Here is a 22,758-nt window from a genome sequence, read left to right as displayed (position 1 = left end):
TAAAAGTATTTTTGACCAAATCATCACACAAAAGCTACGTATATACTGTGAATCTGAGATCCAAGGGCAGTCCACAGATCAGCCTTTCCCTTCTATTCTACTTTGTCACCTATTATATAAAATGACTTATGAAATCTTTATAAATAGGATATGACTTCTGCCCATACTAGGTTGTAATATAAACACCTTTGAAACAGCAGCAACTTTCTGGGGAATCCAAGGTTTGTGTGAGTGATAACAGCCCAAAACTAACTGTTTTTGTCCTGCTCTGCAGGAAAAACTGAAGTATAAAACAAATAAACTGGACCTTTCAGGACAAGGCAAGCATCACAAAACTGAAAGCTGTTTAATAATAAGTCCAGCCTTACAAGTTTGGGTGCTAACTAGTACCATGCCTGAAATTAGTTTATATGGATTGAATTAACTGAAAGTGAAATAAATGTGTAACTCTGTGTCCTCAGTTACCTAGGAAGGCACAGGCTACAAAAGACCAGGAAATAAAAAGCTCTCCTAGTTTCAGTAACACTGAGGCACAGACTCAGAATCCATTTGGTAACTGGGGCTACAAACAGCAATTAAAAGAACAAAATGGAAGAAAATACAGGTTTTATTATCCAGTTGTTTCACTTTTCCTAAAATCTTGACATGTTTGAGTCTCTTTCTATTTAAGGTTGAAACAGTTCAGCACACGACAAAAAAAATCTCAAAAAAGGTGCCAACTAGACCACAAAGCATTGAAGAAAAGGCTTAATGCAGTTTCCGAACTTTTACATTAGGATCTAAAAGCCATTTTCGCACAAGAATCTCCACTTCACATCAAAGTTACTTGTCTCCTTAATTCAACACCCAGCCCAATGAAACATAATTTGAGTAGTGTTATGTTGGTATGTATGCATAATAATTATGACTCAAAGAAAAATTTATCTAGTATATTCTAGGGGTTTTGTGGAGGCTGCTGTGAAACAAAGAATTAAGTAAACAATTATAAAATACAAAAATAAAAAACCAGGGTGTTTATTTTTTCTCCAAATTCCTGGTTTAATAAGGACTTGTTTATTTTGAGAAAAAAAGGTCCCAAACATCAGGCTATTCACAAAAATAACCCACAGTATCAACTTTAGAAAACAAATCTTAAAGACTATTACACTAATTATTTTTCTAGAGAATCCATTTGACATGCCAACTCTCATTCACAAAAATACATTGTTACATTTGTGTTGAACAGCCCCACACAGCACTCTTACGTGGGGTATAACACGCATACCTCTAATTCAAAGCTGCTCTTAGGTGCTACTCAACTAATGAGACTGCCTTTGTAGTTAGGGAAGCAACTACTGAACTCATGTATGAATGGAAAGAACTGTACTCCCTGCATAACAAGAGATTATTTTGGAGACAGTTGATAAAAACCATACATCCTTTTTATTGTTAAGTCATAAAGAGGTATCAAAATTAAAAGCAAAAATTACAGGGTAAGACTTAACAGAACTACTAGGAGCATCAAAGGAAGTGAAAACGGGACTAGGCGCAGGGCAATGTGAATTAATGAACATGGGAAGGACAAGGATGGGGACAACGGTGAGCATGTGCTGAAGATACTAGGGGAGAGGATCTGGTGAAAATTTTGATCTTAGACAAGCGCCTAGGTAAAGAAATAATGGGACAAGATTTCTAAACCCCACTATGTGCTTAAGAGTCATCCTCGCCATTGGCGCTGTCTCTGTCATCCTCTCCTTCCTCAGCCTCTTTTTCATCATCCTTGATCAACTCCAGCTGTGAGAAACAGACACAAATAGGATGGAGTTAGAGGCACTCCATGTGTCCCTGACCCCCCCTCCACCACCTCTTTCTTTCCTTTCCCGTGGTTTTCACCTGGTCATCCCCCCGATCTTCATTATCATCATCATCCAGTAGGTCCCCCTCCTCAGCAGAGTCGTCTGCACCCCCCTCAGACTCCATCTTCACATTAGTCTCCTCTTTCTTCAGGGAGCTGCTGCTCTGCTCCTCTTCTGACTTATCATTCTTCATCTCTACTGGGGATGAGAAGGACAAGTCTGTCTAGGGGCAAGTAATGTCCACAGAATGTAGACAATCCCCACTGATGATCATCATAGAACTGCAGCACAAGTCTATATCCTCCCACACAAATGCCCTTCCCAATTCAAATTCCACAAGTTTCATACTAAACTGCTTTATATCCCACTATTCCAACATACACTTTCAACTCTCTTAGCTACCTCTACTTTACACCCAACAAAAGCAAAAAGCACCATTTACCTCCTTGTTTGCTCTGTTCCTTTTCGATTTTTTCCAGGTTTTCCAGTAGAGAATCCACTTTTTGTTTTATCTGAGTCAACTCCTTCTTAATGGCCTGAAGGTCATCTCCTTTCACTTTAATACAAACAAAACCCTAGATTAGAATCAAATGTACCAGAAGCTACCAGTTAACCAAACACACTCCCCCACTAGACTATGCAACAGTAGTCAACAGGAGATCCTTGGAGAGAAATGGAGCCTATACCAGACTGTCCTAGTTATGGGGTCCACCAATCTTTTAGTTGGTAGCTGAAAATTGAATCTAATGTGCCTATTTCCTTAGCAACAGCCTTCTTACTTTGTAGGTCTGCTAAAGACCTCAATTCTATTTTAAAAGCACGTTACCAACATATTTTACACAATGAATGGGTGCCCCTCAACTCCCTAAAATCTAATGACTTTTTTCAAATTACCACGGTCTTAAGGATAGAAGGCTGTCTAGAGTTGGCCCCTTAATCACTATTTTCTCATCTTCTATTATTTTGATTATGCAAAGTTATTTGTACAAAACCTGAACATTATTAACTGCACTAATTTCCATATTTCAACATACAAGAAATATCAGAATCACAAAGCTGCAATAATACATACACTTTCCAGACTTAGAAGATCCCCGCTGTCCACTCTTAGAATTGAAGCCACTTTTGCCCCTTCGTGAGGTGTTTCCTGATACACGCTGGCGTTTTGAGGGCACTACAGCCCGAGCAATAGGAGGAGGAGGAGGAACACGTGCTGGGTAACTGTACATCCTATTGGATAAAAGGAAAACAGAATTCCTTCACAACTAAAAATAAGTCAGGAAGAGTCCAACAATGGTGTCCTTATAAAATGATAAATCATTGTCCATTGTTCTGCAATTATTTCTTTTTGCTAAGTTAATTTCATTCAAAAGGCCAGTTTACTCTTTGATATTTTTAATACTGCAGCTACTTTTCTTCAAGAAAATACTACATATATACACACATATCCAATGATATGGTTGGCTGGAAATAAAAGCACTGGAAATAAAAGGTTTGTGTACAATGGCAGTATTAACAGAACATTACTTTTTACAATGAATGGCCTTTACCTTGATCTTCTTCTTTTCACATATATACTAAGCAATCCATATAAGCCAAATAAAGTACTTACAAAAGACTGCAATTAACTAAGTCTGCAAACAGCCATTGGTCACTAAATCCCTGATCTTTTCACCCACGGAAGCATACAAGCAATTATCACTAGTTTGTAATATTACATTAAACCATATAAAATTGCCAATATTGGGCTTCCCTGGTGGCGCAGTGGTTGAGAGTCCGCCTGCCGATGCAGGGGATGCGGGTTCATGCCCCGGTCTGGGAAGATCCCACATGCCGTAGAGCGGCTGGGCCCGTGAGCCATGGCCGCTGAGCCTGTGCGTCCAGAGCCTGTGCTCCGCAACGGGAGAGGCCACAACAGTGAGGGGCCCACGTACCGCAAAAAAAAAAAAAAAAAAAAAGAAAAAAAAAAGAAAAAAAAAATAAAATTGCCAATATTAACCATTTTTGGCCTATAGAAACCGGTATTTCATGTGTTAGCTGGGTATACACAGCATTATCAATTCTAACAACATTTAGCATACTCTCCACTCAAAGCTCCAACAGGACAAAGAATACTGTCTATCTTGTCCACTATTCACTACTGCCTAAATCCACTGCCTAGCACACATTTAGCTTTCAAAAATCACTGATTGTTCAACTGCTGCTTCCACTGGATAAGTATCCCAGTGATTGCTAAAGATATACCAAAGTGATGGCCTGGTATTGTTGCTTCCATTTGTAAAGAGAAAAATCAAAATACAACAAAAAAACTTCCCACATGGACATCAGGTTCTAGAAAGTCTCTTTATTCCATGCTGTTACTTTTACAAAAGCCTGTGGCAGCATATGAAGCTAAGACATACCTGTAGGAAAAAAACTTATAAGTCTAGTTCTGCACCTTTTTGGCTATTAACTTAACAACCCACCAACTGTTGCTCTGCCTAACTGCAAAGCTTTGAAATTTTATAATTCAACGAGATACCTAGTAACAGTTAACATTTTTTTTTAGGTAGGTAGGTAGGTTTGTTTGTTTATTTATGGCTGTGTTGGGTCTTCGTTTCTGTGTGTGGGCTTTCTCTATTTGCGGTGAGCGGGGGCCACTCTTCATCGTGGTGCGTGGGCCTCTCACTGCTGCGGCCTCTCTTGTTGCGGAGCACAAGCTCCAGACGCACAGGCTCAGTAGTTGTGGCACACAGGCCTAGTTGCTCCGCGGCATGTGGGATCTTCCCAGACCAGGGCTCGAACCCGTGTCCCCTGCATTGGCAGGCAGATTCTCAACCACTGCGCCAGGATTTTTTTTGATGTGGACAACTTTTAAAGTCTTTATTGAATTTGTTACAATATTGTTTCTGTTTTATGTTTTGGTTTTTTGGCCACCAGGCAAGTCCCCAACAGTAACTCTTTATCACCACTACTTCCTTCCATTTTTATGTAAAGCTTTTCATCTTCTGGCCCAAAATTTTCCAAAGTATAATGATCCAGAAACTATAAAATATCAGTGTTCAGAAACTACTTTCCTCTGTGTAAGGTGATGCTACTTTGTACAATTTCTGGGGGTAAAAAAGTGAGTTATCCACATCTTTAGGTATGAAGAAACATCTCATGCCTCAGCCCTGTTGAATTCAGAGATCTAACCTACCTTCCAATCGACTCACTCTCACTGGCATCAGTCTCCAAACCAATGATCTAGCCATTCCACATTCCCTACACTCCAAGGCATTGGAATTTCCTTTTGAACCATACTAGTTCATCTAACTGGGGTAAATCGCCATAGCAAAAATGAAGAAATATAGTCTACTTTCAATCTATGTAATGGCCTCCTGAACACAAATGGAAGTCAAACGCTCTAGTTCTTTAAAGAAAAATGTATTTTAAAAGATCAACTGGTAATGCTTTTTAGTGCCACAGAACTTAATTGCTGGTTAAGCAAAAATGGGCTCTCAAAAAACTCACAAAGATTCCTCTAAGGAAGTTTAAGTAGACCTTGCCTTATAAAACGCCAAAGTGCATCCATGTGAAAACATGAGGCAAAAACACAAAGAGAAAAACCATACCTACTGTGATAACCCTTAAAGTCAAAGAAATAAATAAGAGGAAGCTCAGTATAAAAGCGTCAAGAACCAGCTACAAATTAAGTAACCGTTTTCCTCACAGGAAAGCTATACAATAAATCACAGGAGGCATCAAAATGATAAAGCCCAAGTCATTAACAAGTCTTCATGAAAGTTTCACTATTACCAGAGGAACAAACACTCAACACTAAGAGAATTATGGCTGCACCCTGAATCAGAAATCTGGACACTAAGTGTTGGTATAAAAACTAGTCAGAAATAAAAGGCTATTAAAATACCACTTTAAAGAAATTAAAACATTTCTGGACACACATTAGCTAATAACATAAACAGATAAGACAAACAAAACAAACAAACAAAACAAACAAACAAAAAAAAACAACCCTCTATCCTAATCTCCAAGCTAAAACATAAGCATTACAAGGCATTTATTAAACGTACATGTTTTCAAAGGCAAGCTTCTTAACTAGATGTAACTCATAGTGATCTTCGGCCTCAAAAACCCTGATTAATAATAATACATTTCAACCACTACGAAAGTATTGATAGAAACAACTAGAATAAAGTATTAGTGGGCTTCCCTGGTGGTGCAGTGGTTAAGAATCTGTCACCCTGATACCAAAACCAGACAAAGATACTACAAAAAAAGAAAATTACAGACCAATGTCACTGATGAATACTGATGCAAAAATCCTCAACAGAATACTAGAAACGGAATCCAACAACATATTAAAAACATCATATACCATGATCAAGTGGGCTTTATCCCAGGAATGCAAGGATTCTTCAATATACACAAATCAATCAATGTGATAAACCATATTAACAAAATTGAAGAATAAAAACCATATGATCATCTCAATAGATGCAGAAAAAGTTTTTGACAAAATTCAACACCCATTAAAAAAAAAAAAAGAATCCACCTGCCAATGCAAGGGACACAGGTTCAAGCCCTGGTCCGGGAAGATCCCACATGCCGCGGACCAACTAAGCCTGTGCGCCACAACTACTGAAGCCCACGTGCCTAGAGCCGGTGCTCTGCAACAAGAGAAGCCACCGCAATAAGAAGCCGCAAGGAAGAGTAGCCCCCACTCGCTGCAACTAGAGAAAGCCCACACGCAGCAACAAAGAACCAATGTAGCAAAAAAAAAAAGTATTAGTAAAAACCTACGTTCTCCTGAATGTTTATTTAATGTACCGTAACTGTTACCACTCTTAAAAATTGGATAAAAAATAATTTTAGGCATATTCATTATCAAATTCTGAAAACCAACTAATTTTCAGGTATTGTTACCCACAAAAAAATGTGAATAATAAATGCCATAATGTGAAATAATTTATGTGAGAGCAATCTAGTAAGATCACCCCCCCGACAATACTGATTCATCAAATTCACTTTAAACATGCAATCTCATTATAATTTCATTCAAGGGTTAGGAGATACTTTTTCTTCCACTTCATTATTTTTCATCTACAACAGAAAAATTTCAAGATGAAGGTTCTTCCTCATTACCTTTGATTTTCCTAGAAAAGGGATTGATTTTATAGGGTACTATGTTTTGGGGCTTTACAATGTCTGAGACCCCCTGAAATTGTCTGCTAAAATTCTGTGAATGCTCTGACTTAAAACAATCTACAGCTTCTACAATTTCAATTTTAAGTTTCCCAGTATATCATCCAGAGTAAACCTTCAGAACACACCACTTATGTAACATTATGCTGTACAGTTTTGTAGAAAAGGACTTTACAAAATTTATCTTTGGCCTTGTGTGGACTGAAGCATTATACTGCATGAGCAGAATATCAACTACTGATACTCATGAATACCAGAATTTAAAAAACTGTTCCAAGAATCAAGGCCTTCAATAATGGGCATCTTTGAACATTATAAATGTATTCCTGGATATTTCTTCCTCACTCTTTATAAAACCTTCTGAGAAACCATATTTGAATGATTTAGGTAACTATTTTCCAATCTTTTTTTAAAACTACCAAAACTTTTGCCGGATTATATTGACGGTACAACCCCATCAAGTAGACTTTATATCTTACCATTCTTTTTTAGTAATTAACACAATGAAATTATCTTAAATTTATTATTGAAGACTATGGTATACAATTCTAATATATAAACTTATTAAAAACTAATTTTTTAAAAAGTTCACCCTAATCTAATTTTAATAGTATATATTTCTTTAAATGTCAAAGCTTTATTTTACAAATGTGTAGATTACTGACTTTAACTACATAAGGGAAAAGAAGTGCAAAAAATGACAATGTGACATGTTTAATTCAGGTTTACATTAAAATGAAAATATAAAACTGTGTTATGTCAAATACTGACCCTCAAAACCCATCTTCATGATGTAGTTGGAATTCATCCTGTTGAGCTTTAAAATAAACTAGCGAAATTCTTAAAATTTGTGTTTTATTTCTAAGTTAAGAGACAATTTCTAATTGTTATTTGTAGGCACCCCTCCACAAATGTTGCCTTGAGGAGTCTGGGAGAAGCCAAACTAGATACAAGGGTTAACACTTGTTTTGCTAATACAATTTGCAGATAGAGTGCCAATTACCAAGGTAAATTTGCATAGTTGCACTTTATGGTCCTTAACTTTCTTCAAGTTTCCCTTTATGGTCCATTTAAGGATACAGATTATCTGTATGACAGATAAAAGTAGTAACAGCAAGTACTTCTAATCTAAATGATAAAGGGACTAAATGATAAACCAGTCTGCTGTACAGGATTCATTCAATATATAGGGTCATCCAAACTATCAAAATTCAATTAAATAACAATTCTTTAACTAAAGGGGAAAAAAACACATAAAAGAGGTTATTAGTATCTCTATAAGGTTTAAGAGCCTTGCCCAAAGGTTGGGGAACACCACATGCACTGCGGCTTACAAAGAGCAGGAATCAACAGCCTCTATATATGTATATATGTAGAACCAATGGAAGCAATCAATAATTGGTTCTGCAATCTTCTTTTGAAAAGAACTGTTGATATTAGTATTTAGAGATATTTTTGCAAATTCAAAGATACATTTGATGAAAAATGGTCCCACTGATTTTTACAAACAGTTCTGCAATAGAGGGAAAAAATACTGAGTGTACATACTCATTTTAAGATGCATCCAATCTCACAACTTTTAAAATATGAAAAGCTGCTTCTTAAAATTAAGCAACTATATTGAACTTTCTTGATGGATTCATTGGGAAGCTATGTTAACATAAAACTATATGTTTCATAGGAAGGCAATTTGAAAATTCACTTGAAAAAAATAATCTGGGCGATAAAATGCAGATTGCTTTGAGTCCTAAATCAATCTTTTCAGAAACAGGACTGGATCCAAGAAAATATTAAGAAAAAACCCTTTTTAATCCCTGGCTTTGCTTCTGTTTATAAAACTTTGCATCCAGGTGATAATCTTTTCAAGACTCCTCAATTTCCAAAGAATTATACTATTACTCATTTATCATGATGTCCTCAACAAACATTCCCAAATGTCACTTTGGATATTTCCAAAAGATAATGTCTTAAACTCAGTGTGGTCCAATTTTTACTTTTTAAAAAGCTGAAATTAAAAACAGTACTTATGAAAAATACTGTTTATAAACAGTAAGTTAGGAACATATAAGCTCATTCATTCCTATATTCTCATATTATCAAGCCAGGTCAGAGTACAATTCTCTCTTTTCACTTACAATAAAATTTAAGGAGTTGTCTGAGAAAACAGATTTGTGGTTGCCAGGGGAATAGGGTAGAGGGAAGAGCTGACTACAAAGGAGCTTCATGGCGAATTTTTGGAGGTATGAAACTACCTATATCTTGACTGTACTGGTAGATACATGGGTACACATGTAAAAACTGTACACCGAAAGAGATTTTAATATATATATATATATATATATATATATAAAAAGTTTTCTAAGTTGTCTCCACAATTTCTGTCTTTCCATTCTCTCTTGAATCTCCTTGTAAAGTTTTGTGCCCCCACCATTATCAAAACCTACCCTTATCACCAATGATTTCCACACTTGCTACTGCCTACTTTACATCTCTCAAAGTGGATATCTAATAAGGAGGTTAAATTAACATGTCCACAACTCATCTGTTCTATTTACCCCTCACCCTGGTTCCTTCTATGTTCTTTCCCTACCCACTGTTTCTATAAATTCCAAGCCAAAACTTTGGTGACATCTTTGATTCCTCTCTTAGCCCTCACATAGATCTGGAAGCAAATCTGTCTGCATTAACTTCAAAGTTCAACTACTTCTCACCATTCCCACCGGTCACCTCCCGATCCTTCCCCAAATGATTGTCTAGATAATTCCATCATTCACTTATTATCTATTTTCAGAATAATCTTGTTAAAACATTTCAATTAAGATCCTTTCTGCTCACAACTCTCCAATGGCCTTCCCCTCATTCAGAGTAAAAACTAAAGATACACATCTTAACAGTGCTCTATATGTGTTCAACACATTCATCTTCTCTGAGACCATCTATTTTCCACTAGTACCCCTGGTACACACAACAATGCCTCATAGTAAGATTTTAACAAATACTTGTTGAGAAAATAAATGACTTTCCTAAATTGGCCTCTAGGAAAGAATTTATCACAAGCAACAGTTATCAACAACAGATAACAAACCAAACCTACCCATTTAAGGAAAGCCAGTAGGATCAGTCTGCCTTTTTTCTAGCTTTATAAAGACTATTGGGAGAGTTTTTCCCTAAGAAAATCAGACAAAACTTGAATAATAATCTACCACAAAACCGAATCCTTTTTCAAGCTATTTATTACAAAATAAAAATCAGATCTTGTGCCTATAATGTATGTAATTTGAGCCTATTATGCCATGCTTCCTGTAAGGAAATCACAAAGACAATCTTCCATAGATGAGTTTCTCCTGCTATTATACTTTTTGTACCCTATTAATCTGTTCCCCTTGCTACACTCCACTAATCTCAAAGTAATAACACACTTATCACTGTAAAGTAATAAAGGTCCTGGAAAAAAAGTTTATCCACCTAAACAAGTCAAATTCGATTTGGTAGACTCTGTTTCTTATTCCTTGGATTACAGTTTAAGAGGGTATCAAAGTATAATCTTATCCTGTTTATCAAAAGGATATGTCCTCTTTCTTTCCTTGAAAAATAACATTAGTTTCCTGGATATTCTTTCACTATTCCCAACAGCTTTGTTTCAAAACTACAGTCTGGGTTCTCTAACTTCCGGAAGAACAGTCTTTACTCATTATATTTCTGATACTGAACACTACTCAAAATTTGTTATACCTAGTTAGGACTAACTTTGTAGTACTCCAAACGTGTACTGTCCAGCTGAGTAGTGACTGGCCGTGTGTGGATAATTTAAAACAAACTTAAAATTCAGTTCTGCAGTCATGTTAGCCACATTTCCCATATGTGGCTGTCTACCACAACAATAGTGCACATATAGAATCATCACACAAAGTTGTATTGGACAGCGCTGTTCTGGTTTGTTCCTTCCATACATATACCTATACCTATATGTAATTTCCAAAGAGAGCCTAGAATTCTATAACTTTAAGTCTATAACAAAAACAAACTAGCTAAATGTCCTTAGTATAAACTGATAGTTACACATCTCCTATGAGCACAAAGCAAAATGGTGAAACTATAAAAAGCTAAAAAGAGTAATAATAAACTTCAAAAATGATATTAGGTACTGTATCCAGAGACTTACATCCAGAATATATGAAAAAGCTTTACCCAATATAAAACTGGGCAAAGGATCTGAACACATTTCTCCAAAGATGAACAAACAGGCAATTAGCACATGAAAACCCAACATCAGCTTTTAAGAAAATACAAATCAAAATCACAATAGGATAATCCTCACACTAGAATAAACAACAAAGATACATAATAAAACAAATGTTTGCAAGGATGTGGAGAAATTAAAACCCTCATAACATGGCTGATAGGCAGGTAAAATGGTACAGATGCTTTGGAAGACAATATGACAGTCCCCCCAAAAGTTAAACAGAATTATCGTTAAGACCCAGCAATTCTACTCCTAGGTACACACCCAAGAGAAATGAAAACATATGCCCATGCAAAAATGTATATACCAATGTTCAGAGCAGCATTATTCAAAATCTGGAAACATCTCAAAAGTCTACCAACTGATGAATGGATAAACAGAATGTGGTATTATCCATGCAATGGAATATAATTCAACAATAAAAAGGAATGAAGTACTAATACAGGGTGTAACATGGATGAACTGTGAAAAATTCACGGAAGAAACTGGTCACAAATGCACATCTCATATGATTCCACTGACATGAAATGTCCACAATAGGCAAATTTATAGATAGAAAGCGGATGCTATGCCTTGGGATAGAGGAAGAATAGGGAACAACTGCTAGTAAGTTGTTTATTTTTGGGGTGATAAAATGTTCTAAAATTAGATCATGGTCATGACTGCACAACTCTGAATATATAAATTGAACTGTATACTTTAAAATGAATTACATCTCAACAAAGCTAGGTTTTAAAAAAAGAAAAAATTAACATCAAGGAGCTTGACAAAGTATACCCGGATGGAGAATGTCCTGAAGTAGATTCCTAACACAGCAGAGGTTTCCTTTCCATTAGGTAATAATGTACCCAAAACACCACTTAATTAAGAGCCAAAGCAGATTCTCTGATCTAGACTCAAATGCTTCCCCTTCAAATAAATATCTCCCACTTACTCAACGAGAGTCCAGGACACAAATTTAAATCCAATAATATCACATTTATGTTCAAAGTATAGTCATACTAATATATGCACTCATCTAAAATCTTTCTGCCAACTACAACATGATCAGGTTCCCATAAGAAAGAAAGAACCAACAAAAGGGCTCTAAGCAAATGAAAAATTTCACCCTATGCCTAAAATGACATCTAAACTGTCACCTAAAGAGGCATCTCTTAGCTTTTTCAAGTAGCCAAGAACCCTCTTGCTCTCTGAATCACATGCCCTTTCCAAGCAGATGGTCACACTCAATTCTCCAAAACTTAAATATTTCATGTACTCTTCCTTCATACACACATACAAAGCCCATCTCTTGGGTCCAGTGTTGCTCAGGAATATCAGAAAATTGCAAGAAAAGGAGGGAGCCAAGAAGACAGCTCCTCTAACACCAGTAAGATGGGTGGTGGTGCCTCCAATCCATATACTGTATTTTTTGACTTCTTAATTCAAAACCTAACACTGTATGCCTAGAACAAAATAAGGGCTCAAATATTAGTTTAAAGAATATGATGGTCAGCCTCTTTTCCCTGTCTTGCATTTCAATAGAGATTCCCCCACCTCAACTTCTTTTCTCCACTCTCTACCACCAGCATACCTTAGTGGAAAAGATCTGTAGGGTAAGTATCAACAAAATTGTTTATTTCCCAAAATTCTAACAACTCAAAGCTTCCAAACACTTGTCACTTAGCAAAAAAGGTTATGCCTTTAATGGCATAATTCTAGTCATAAAAGATAAAAATCTCAGCTTTACTTGACTATTTTCTCCCTACAAGGCACCTGGCTCTCATAACTTTGACCCAATAAATCATGCCAAGAGCAGTCTACCTCAGAAATTTCTCCCCATTCCAACATTTACAATGGTAACTACACATCTTTTCCTCCTCCAGTTTCTCTTTTCTAGTCATGGGGTTGTTTATAAGACATCACTGCTAATATGACACAACTAAATATGCCATACAACTGCCCTTGACGACCCTTTCCAATCACAGCTGGCTGCTTCCCCAAATATGCTAAGGATATTCATAGCTGTGTATCTTTATTAGAGATGTACCCTCACCCTATCTGCCTAAAAAACCTCCTGCTTAATACCAAAGGCAGGTTCAAATACTGCCCTTTGTGAAACTACCTGGAGCTCTTTAAATTTTAACAGGGGAGCTTACAGCTCCCCAAAGGGCAACACAATTCATCTTTCTGAGACAATCCTGTACAAAGTAAGACACATAGCAGCCCCTATTAATTTCATAGCACTTTCTTTACTGTATAATATAGTACATATCATGCATGTGCCATATTTGATCTGCTTATAGATTTACTTCATTCCTCTATTCATGGTGTACTAGCAATATTTACTTAATATATTTATATGTGGAGTAATAACTGCACTCTGAAAAATCTCTAGTGGAACAACTTCACAGTTCAGTCACTTATACACTGTTGACATTATTATCCATATGCAACTTATGATAAGTTATGTAATATAAAGTCCTCAAAGACCACGGAACTAAAACCAGAGTCCTTTTGAACCAGATCTTTTGTTTACCAGGTGTTTAACATGTCTCAGCTATCATACTATAGCCTATTATCAAACCTGACTAAGTAAGTGCTCCCAAGTTCTTTACAGAAGAATGACTGAGAAAGAATTACTCCACTGTCCATAACTGGTATTTCTTTTATTCAAATTGAGACACAATTCGCATACCAAACCACAAAATAAACCCTTTGAATATGTACAACTCAGTGATTGTTAGTATTCTCACAAATTTCTGCTATCATCACCACTCTGTAATTCCAAAACATTTTCCCTGGGTGATCTTATAAGGGAAAGAAAAGCGGGACTACAACTGATTACAGAAAGTACATCTGAAAGCTTTTCCTAAAAATGGATATGTTTTTATACTTAAGAAAACACTGTAAATATTTGTGGCAGAAATCAGAAACACTTATAAATCGATGCAGGGGACGCGGGTTCGTGCCCCGGTCCAGGAAGATCCCACATGCCATGGAGCGGCTGGGCCCTTGAGCCATGGCCACTGAGCCTGCGCGCCCCGAGCCTGTGCTCCGCAACGGGAGAGGCCACAACAGTGAGAGGCCCACGTACCGCAAAAAAAAAAAAAAGAATATTGCCAGGTTAGCTGTGACAAACAATTTCATACGTGTTAGCCTATTGAAGAACTTTCAGATCTACTTTTAGTATATTCCAATCCTCTTGTGTGAAAGATAAGATTCCTCAAAAACTATATAGCTTTAAAAGAATTTTTTTATTGGAAAAGAGTTAATTTACAATGTTGTGTTACTTTCTGCTGTACAGCAAAGTGTATCAGTTATACATATATATATCTCCATTCTTTTTTAGACCCTTTTCCCATATAGGTCATTACAGAGTATCAAGTAGAGTTCCCTGTGCTATACCAAAAACTACAGCTTTAATGCCTGTTTATCTCCAACAATGTGCCAATTATTTTTATTACAACACTTTCAGTACAACAGCATAATGTGCCTTCTAATGATCAGTAATTTCAAAAATAAATGACCAAATATCAATGTGGAAAGAGAATTAAAATAAAGAGAAATTAATTTAAGCGTTTGAAAGAAAAAACACTCAAAGGAACTGCTTCACACAAGAAGTCCTCTAACAGGAACTACTCCAGCAACAATTTCCCTAGAAGCAACAAGATTCAACAGGACACAACTCAAACTGGATCTTTGTCAGCTTATAGGACTTATCAGACTTTCAACATCAATGAACAATATGTTTTGTACTCAAGGGTAATTGATGCAACTCTCCTAGTTTTATACACAGACCCCCATGAATATTCACCAAACTCTGAGCCTTGTATTCCTACCAGAAAAAAAAGTGTTAACAAATCTGTGAGTAATTATAAACTATGCATGACAGTTTACAGCATATTTGAAAGAGCTGACAATGTATCTGAGTGACATTAACAACTCTATCTAAAGTGGTAGTTTCACGTATGTTGGCAATTTATGTTAAACTCATCTAAGAACTTCCAACATCTATTACATCAGGAATGGCCTTAAGAACAAACAAAAAGACAGGCCTAATTTACATAATTTACGAAAAAGGTAATTTGCGTTAAGACTACAGAATCCAATCTGCTGTCTCCTCAGAAGACAGCATACTAAAATATGGGGCTTCCCTGGTGGCGCAGTGGTTGCGAGTCCGCCTGCCGATGCAGGGGACGTGGGTTCGTGCCCCGGTCTGGGAGGATCCCACATGCCGCGGAGCGGCTGGGCCCGTGAGCCATGGCCGCTGAGCCTGCGCATCCGGAGCCTGTGCTCCGCAACGGGAGAGGCCACAGCAGTGAGAGGCCCGCGTACCGAAAAAAATAAAAATAAAAAAAATAAAATAAAATAAAATATAAGTGACTCAGTTAAGTTTCAATATTTGATTATACTCCAGTTTTAAAGGTAGAGTATTTATAATCTTTGGGACTTGATCACCAATACCCACAAATACCCAAGCAAAAATACAAATCACTCTAATTCTCGTAACAAAACATCATTAATCACCTACTCCCTGATATCTAAAATATATATATCTCCTTAAGAAACACCCAATGTCTTCATTCTTAAAGTTTCTAACAAAAGTCAGGCTAATGATGATTAAAGTGCATAATACCTTCATGGAATATTCTGGTCTCCTCTCCCACCTCCCCCATGTCAAAAATGAGAAAAGAAAAGAAGAAAACAGTACTTGAATCTCAACTAGCCTCCAAATCTACCCCACTAGTTCACAGGGAATACAGGTGGCAGAGGAACATGCTAAACAACACAAAATACAATCTGCAAAATCTGTGGTCTAAAAGAATTTCCAGTCTGTGGAACACTGATGAGATTATTTTAATTTAACTATTTTAATTATAAATGGTATTGTCATTATGTTTATAAAAGTAGTCTATCTTTTACTGATATACTACTTTCTTATATATGTATATTTGAATTAAAAAGTTACATAACAGAGTAAACAAAAAAGTTGAAGTAACTACTAAACAGCATGTCTAGAAAACAAACACCAATCAGTCTTCATTTCACTATGAAGACTTCTGTCACATAAAGAACTCTAATTATGCTAGAGATGTTAGTTTTTATGGAGAGGAATGGTGCGGTGTCCATGATTCCCTTCATTTTGATATTACAGGAATATTCATGCTCTAAAAAGACTGGGAATTCTTGACTGATTAAAAGCATAATAATATTTGAAGGTTATTTTATAATGCAATCTGTCTTCCACGTTCCTTTAGTCTTCATAACAACTCTATTAGTAGGCATTATTATCTCCATTTTAGGGATAGGAAAACTGAGATGACATATATGACTCTGGTCATAACCTTTTCCACTGTTTTTGGATTCCTCAATTATTCTTTTCTCTGCTCTGTATCAGCTGCCTCCCTAACATAACAATAGGTAGTAGAAATGTCAAGTTTATGTCTTGAAATATTCATGTGAATTTCATGTTCTTCAGGGTATGACTAAGGACTAAAGTGACTAAGTAGACAGATTTAACCTCCATTTACATAACAGGAAGCAGAGTTTTCAGCACATCTCACAGCCAATTTCCCATCTTCTTAAGAATCTAACAGTTGATTCAGGATGTTACTAACTATATCTTAATCTTGTGAATAAAGCATCTTCAGGATGACTTCTGAGAGAAAACTATACCATTTTCCTAAGAAGTTTTTCCATTCTTAAAATGTTTGTTTCCCCAACAGACCTCGGTATATATTTAAATGAGCTCTATTTCCAGCTACTATTTGGTTACTCCATCACTCATCAGAATTCTTTTTCTACTGGCTGAGATTAGAATGGAAGGTCAAAGACATTCCTTTTCACTGACACTCCATAATATCAAGCAATACAGAGAATAATTAAAGGTATCCCCTTGCCTCTTGAAAAACTAAAAAGTGAGGCCAACAGTGGTGCTGTCACCAATTTTTAAGACCAAATAGCAGTGGTAAGAAATTTGAAGATATTTCTGCAAACATCTAAATGATTTCACTCTTCTCTGCTGTCTCTAACTCTTTTACTCAATTTTGAAATTCCTCACTTAAAAGAGCTTTTCACTTAAAAGAGCTTTTCCCAAACTTATTTAGAGTGGGATGATAAAGGGATGGTCCAAGTTTCACTGCCTCACCAAGACAACTAAAAGTAAAACTTTAGAGGACAATTCTCATGAAGGTAGAACTGTACACTGTTAAAATTTTCTATGCACTCAAAGTCATACATAACTTATCCCTATCCACACATCTACCAATTTTCTCATGACTTTTTCAAATACAAATGCCATTCTGCAGGCACAAGAAATCATAATCATTATTCCAACCTCCCTGCCTTTTAGAACTGTATCATCACCCCCAATCTACAATACAAACACTTCAACATTAGCTCCTAAAGCAATCTGTATTGTTAATTCATTATATATGCTTATTGCATCCTATTTCGTATTGGTTGGTTTGCTCAAAGGAGACTATTGGATTTTTAAGGTTAGGAATCATTTTTTATAGTTTTGCTGTAATCCCTTACAATGCAAAACCAAGGGGCCAGTATGCAATAGGGAAATAATGAAGAGAACATGATACTGCTAATTTCGTCCCATTTCATCACTAGGCAAGTCAGTCCTTACTTTTATGTGGCAAACAAATTAAAACATTTGCCCTGACAATATATATAAACTGATTCTTTGAAATCAACAGAAACGACACCTTAGCTAGTCTACCTCTGACGATTTTGGGGAAGGTATTTTTTCATTATGTTCTGGCAGAAAGAGGGGGTTTTATTTGAAAACATGTCTGTTATTCATTATTACAAAATGGAACATTACTACGCAATAGAAAAATAAAATGGTTCTCACTAGACAGCTTCTTTCTGGAATAGACAAAACATTTTAAACATACCTGTCATAATAATCCCGTTGAAAGTCATAGTCCAAGTCAAAAGAGGAGCTGAAAAATAAATACCGAAGAGGATTAATTTGGAACTGTTGATGTAAATTCACAACAGCAGATGGGAAAAAAAAAAAAACCCACGCTAAACCAACCCAACAAATAGATCAATAGATTAGCATGAACTAACACCCAATCATTAAACAACAGATCTCTAAATTCCAATCACCTTAGGTCACTGGCCATTCAGTGGCCAAACTGCAAATTTAGGTGTAAGATTGCTAAAATGTCAACACACAACATAACAGCTAAAATAAGAACATGGAAAAATACAATAGTAAATTAAACATTTTTATGCCATCCTCCTTCCCTCTCTCCCTCCCCAGCTTCTTAGAAGCTAAATAACTCCTCTTGAAGGACTGTAATTTATGCTTTAAATACCAAACTACTCTTTAATAGTAAAAACCTCAGGGAATTCTAATAATTCTCTGGGAAATGGGGTAAAAGGAGGTATATTAACACAAAATTAATAAAGCATTACTTTCGCACATATAAAACATACTACAGTTAACCCTCCCCACATCCAGAAAACAGATAGAGAAGATGCCCACTGATGGACACAATGCAGTTATAAATAATAAAGTTCCGGACCTGAGTAGAGGGGACGGAGAAGGGTGTTCTGGTACTGACCCGTACATCTCCGCTGCAGATCGTTTCACACCTGCTTTTCCTCGGTTCACTTTTGGCTCTGCGGCCAGATTAATATCTGAAAAAACAAAAACAAAAGCTTTAATGACACCTCCGTTGAGGGGTAGGGTCGAGTGGGGTGGTCCTCAAACTGCAGCTTTTTAAAGTGTACGTGGCCATACACATCAACAAAGGTCAAAAGATGTACCTCACCTTTCCTTGTCATATAAAAAAGGCTCAAGAATTTTTTACAAGGTTTGGACTTAATCTTCCATTTCTTTGTCCTCTGTTCTGTACCAACAAAGCATTCATTATGCAAAACACATTAAGTTTGTCTCTGGTACCTTCTACTCTCAGCTCGCACACTTCAATGAGAAACTCTCACCATTCAGAGTGCTCACTCAGTTACTATCAAAGAAGAAAAGTATCAGTGACCAACAGTTGCATTTCCAGAAATGATTCTGTGCATTTAAAATAAGCACAAATATTAGGGATGAGTAAATGACCTCAGAGATATAAATATATAGCAATTCATGAATTAATATGGTTGAAGTATGGCACCCTCAAAATTACCCCCAAAAGGGAATTTTAATTCTCCTTACAAATAGGATAACCTGAAAAGCTGCATATAAAATACTTAAGAAATACTGTGCAAGGCTGCCCTCGTGGAGCAGTGGTTAAGAATCCGCCTGCCAATGCAGGCGACATGTGTTCAAGCCCTGGTCTGGGAAGATCCCACATGCCGCGGAGCAACTAAGCCCGTGCACCACAAGTACCGAGCCTGCGCTCTAAAGCCTGCGCGCCTAGAGCCTGTGCTCTGCAACAAGAGAAGCCACCCAATGAGAAGCCCACGCTCCGCAATGAGGAGTAGCCCCTGCTCGCCGAAACTAGAGAAAAGCCTGTGCACAGCCACAAAGACCCAACGCAGCCAAAAATAAAAATAAATAAATAAATTTACAAAGCAAAAACAAACAAAACTCTATTTGGAGAAACTATTAAAAAAATAAAGAAGTTCCGTGCAAGCAGCGAGATGCTTAAGTAAACAACCTTTACATGCATGCATACACACTCCAAGAAAAGGGAAAGACGCAAAAAAAAAAAAAAAAAAATCCTCGTTTCCATATACAGCGTAATTTTAAAAATACCTATGCCAGAGTGCCCAGCTGCTTACCATGCCACTCACTACCTACGAAAGAGTTCATGTTCTCCCTCGTATTTTAACAGAAGAGATCATTTGTCAAAAAACAATTAGCCAAAAGCTAGCCAGCTCTCCAAAACTCAGTTTAAATGACTGAAAAACAGACATTTAAGTACACTATTTGCTAAACACCATTACATTTATGAATAATCTTCAGAGTTCTTGGCTCACTAAACATTTGTAATTTTTAATATGTAATGTTTATTAACAACCTTGCTTTTTACAGTTTTGACTTCGGAATCCTAAGATTTTACAAAACTAAATATAGAATTTTTACATCAATTTAAAAATGTAATAACAAAATGAAACAGAACTAAACTATATATCAAGTTGATTATACAACCTTATAATTATTTCATGTGATTCTAAACTACAGTATAGTTGACTCTTGAACAACATAGGGGTTGAGGCCCTGACCCTCTGCACAGGTGAAAATCTGCACATAACTTAACAGTTGGCCCTCCTTATCCGTGGTTCCGCGTTGGGGGATTCAACCAACGTTCCTGTAATACTGTAATACGTATTTATTAAAAAAAAAAAATTCCACGTATTAAGTGGATCTACGCAGTGCAAACACATGTTGTTCAATCAAAGGAAAACTGTACTAAATCAATATCCAAAATAGAATATATAGTAATAAAATGAACCTCAAATCTAAAATAACATTTAGTAATCTTAACTTTGGTAAAAACACCAATATGATTGTTTGAACCCGTGGTACAAAGTGCACGTAAAAGCATACGTTTTGTTTTCTTAAAAAAGTAGTAAGTGTCTCCTATTCTGCCCAAGATGCAATTGAAATTCAGTAACAATAAACACTCCCGGTATAACAGGTTTCTAAATAACTCCCATTAAAAGGAGCCAACATTCTTATGAAAAAGGGACAAACTCCAGGATAGATCAAGAAATACACAGATGATCTGAAATATCTCGTGGTACCAGAAAGCAAAGAAGCAATGCAATATTAGAGGAGTAAGGTCTCAAGGACACAGGAACCAACTTGAAGGTTATCGATCCACTGGCCAAAAACGAAATATCCTGAGCTCTAAAGAATGATTTGCAATGGACTGAACATATGTAATGCGATCTAAAGTTCAGAATATAAACTGTTTCTCAACAGAGCTCAGATCTCATTTCTCAAAATCTGAACATGCTGGATCAGAGAACCCTACTGGGAGAACCAATATCTAAAACAACCTTTTATTGAGTGTAACATACTGAACTCATGAATCCTCTCAATTAATCCTCTCAATTTATCTAATTTCTCTGACAACTCCGAAGTATTATTACCTCAGGTAAGAACAGATAATAAACTGAGGTCCTATTACCTTCATTTTAACAAACGAGAAAAATTAAGGCTCAGCCAAACTAGGTAGACTGCCCAACACATAGTTGTGAGGCCCCGACATAGAGCCCAGCAATCTAACTCTAGAACACATGACTAAGCTATACTGTCTTCACCCAGTCGACTGTGTGCAGTAAGACACAGCCATTTTAAGCAGCAATAGTACCTTATGAAATATCACTATCTCCCCTACCTTACTCAAGACTGCCAACTAAGGGTTATCCAGTCTCTACTAACACAAAACAGCCTAGTAAGTAAAATCCTCTTTAGCCTATGAAACCTATAAACCCAACAGTTTTATTAGGCTAATGTCAGTCATAACATCCAGAACACCTCAGACTGTTACGTTTATGGAGAGGGAGACAAAGAGAAGACATGAACAACTCGCAGATCTGAATTATATAATCAATGAAAAATTAATTCAACCCAGACCTTACCTAAAACCTGGCCAGCAATCATTCTGCCATCCTCTCCTGCCACAGCAGCCCGGGCATTTCTCTCATTAACATACTGAACGAAGGCAAAACCCTTATGAACAGAGCAACCCACGATTTTGCCATATTTCGAGAAGATTGCCTCCACATCAGATTTCTTGACCACAAGAGTATTGAGATTCCCAATGAATACACGGGAGTTCATGGAGCGAGGATCCGTCTTGTTGGTAACATTGCTGGCCATTGTCTTTGATGGTAAGGTGCCTCACAAAGCTGAAAAACTGAGAAAAAAAAGGCATTCAGGTGAAAGGATGTAAAAACAAAACAATCCTTGATAAAAACCTGTTCTCCTCTTATTTTGAACCACTGTGACTACCTACTACCTTATTTTGAACCACTTTCAGTCAACTGAAAAGGATTTCATAGCAGCAAGTATATTACTATTCAGAGACTAGAGCCCCCTGAATAAATCCTTAGAGAAATTCAACCTTCTCTTCTGTAGTATATTCCTGTTAGACTATCCCTTGGGGCGGGGTGGGGCGGAGCAGGGGGAATCCTCTTCAGATTATTGGCAACACAATCTTCTTGGGCATTATTAATTCCAAGTGACCTCCCTGTTTTAAAGTCCTCAAGCAAATTAGAACCCCCTAAGCTCTCTACCACTGACTTCTTGTTTTTCACCTTCCCAGTCATGCTAACCTAACTATTTCTTGCCATCTATCATCAATAACTCCACCTTCTTGCACACTGCTTTTACTAAAATGAGTCTCACTCATTCCTGCAGATACACAGAACTCCAAACTCTGCCTGCAAACTCTTCTTCAGCTAGATGAATGTGGACAACTGACACACTACCCTTCAAGTGTAATTAACTTTATTATACAAAAGCAATAAACAGAACCAATTCATTCACTCTGGAAATAATCTATTTCCAGGTACTTCAACTGATTTATA

General features: G+C 36.7%; 1 protein-coding gene across 12 annotated transcripts in view; it reads right to left on the bottom strand.

Moving 5' to 3' along the window:
- Nucleotides 1-1,403: 1,403 nt before the first annotated feature.
- HNRNPC (heterogeneous nuclear ribonucleoprotein C) overlaps nt 1,404-22,758 on the bottom strand; it is a 46,664-nt gene continuing 25,309 nt past the window's right edge. For 8 of the 12 annotated variants that reach the window (XM_060096514.1, XM_060096511.1, XM_060096516.1 and 5 more), the window contains 7 exons: nt 21,808-22,085; nt 18,792-18,906; nt 18,153-18,200; nt 2,908-3,065; nt 2,278-2,391; nt 1,873-2,033; nt 1,404-1,773 (listed from right to left, as the gene is read on the bottom strand). In XM_060096514.1, coding sequence (XP_059952497.1) covers nt 1,690-1,773; nt 1,873-2,033; nt 2,278-2,391; nt 2,908-3,065; nt 18,153-18,200; nt 18,792-18,906; nt 21,808-22,048 — 921 coding nt within the window. In that variant the 5' untranslated portion in view covers nt 22,049-22,085 and the 3' untranslated portion in view covers nt 1,404-1,689. Of the gene's footprint in view, nt 1,774-1,803; nt 2,034-2,277; nt 2,392-2,907; nt 3,066-18,152; nt 18,201-18,791; nt 18,907-21,807; nt 22,086-22,758 lie in introns of those variants that run through there. The other 4 variants (XM_060096522.1, XM_060096519.1, XM_060096521.1 and 1 more) reach the window with 4 other exon arrangements.

This window comes from Mesoplodon densirostris, chromosome 4 (genome assembly GCF_025265405.1).
Source record: "Mesoplodon densirostris isolate mMesDen1 chromosome 4, mMesDen1 primary haplotype, whole genome shotgun sequence".
Classification (NCBI taxonomy): Eukaryota; Metazoa; Chordata; class Mammalia; order Artiodactyla; family Ziphiidae; genus Mesoplodon; species Mesoplodon densirostris.
This window is presented reverse-complemented; position numbering and strand designations above follow the sequence as displayed.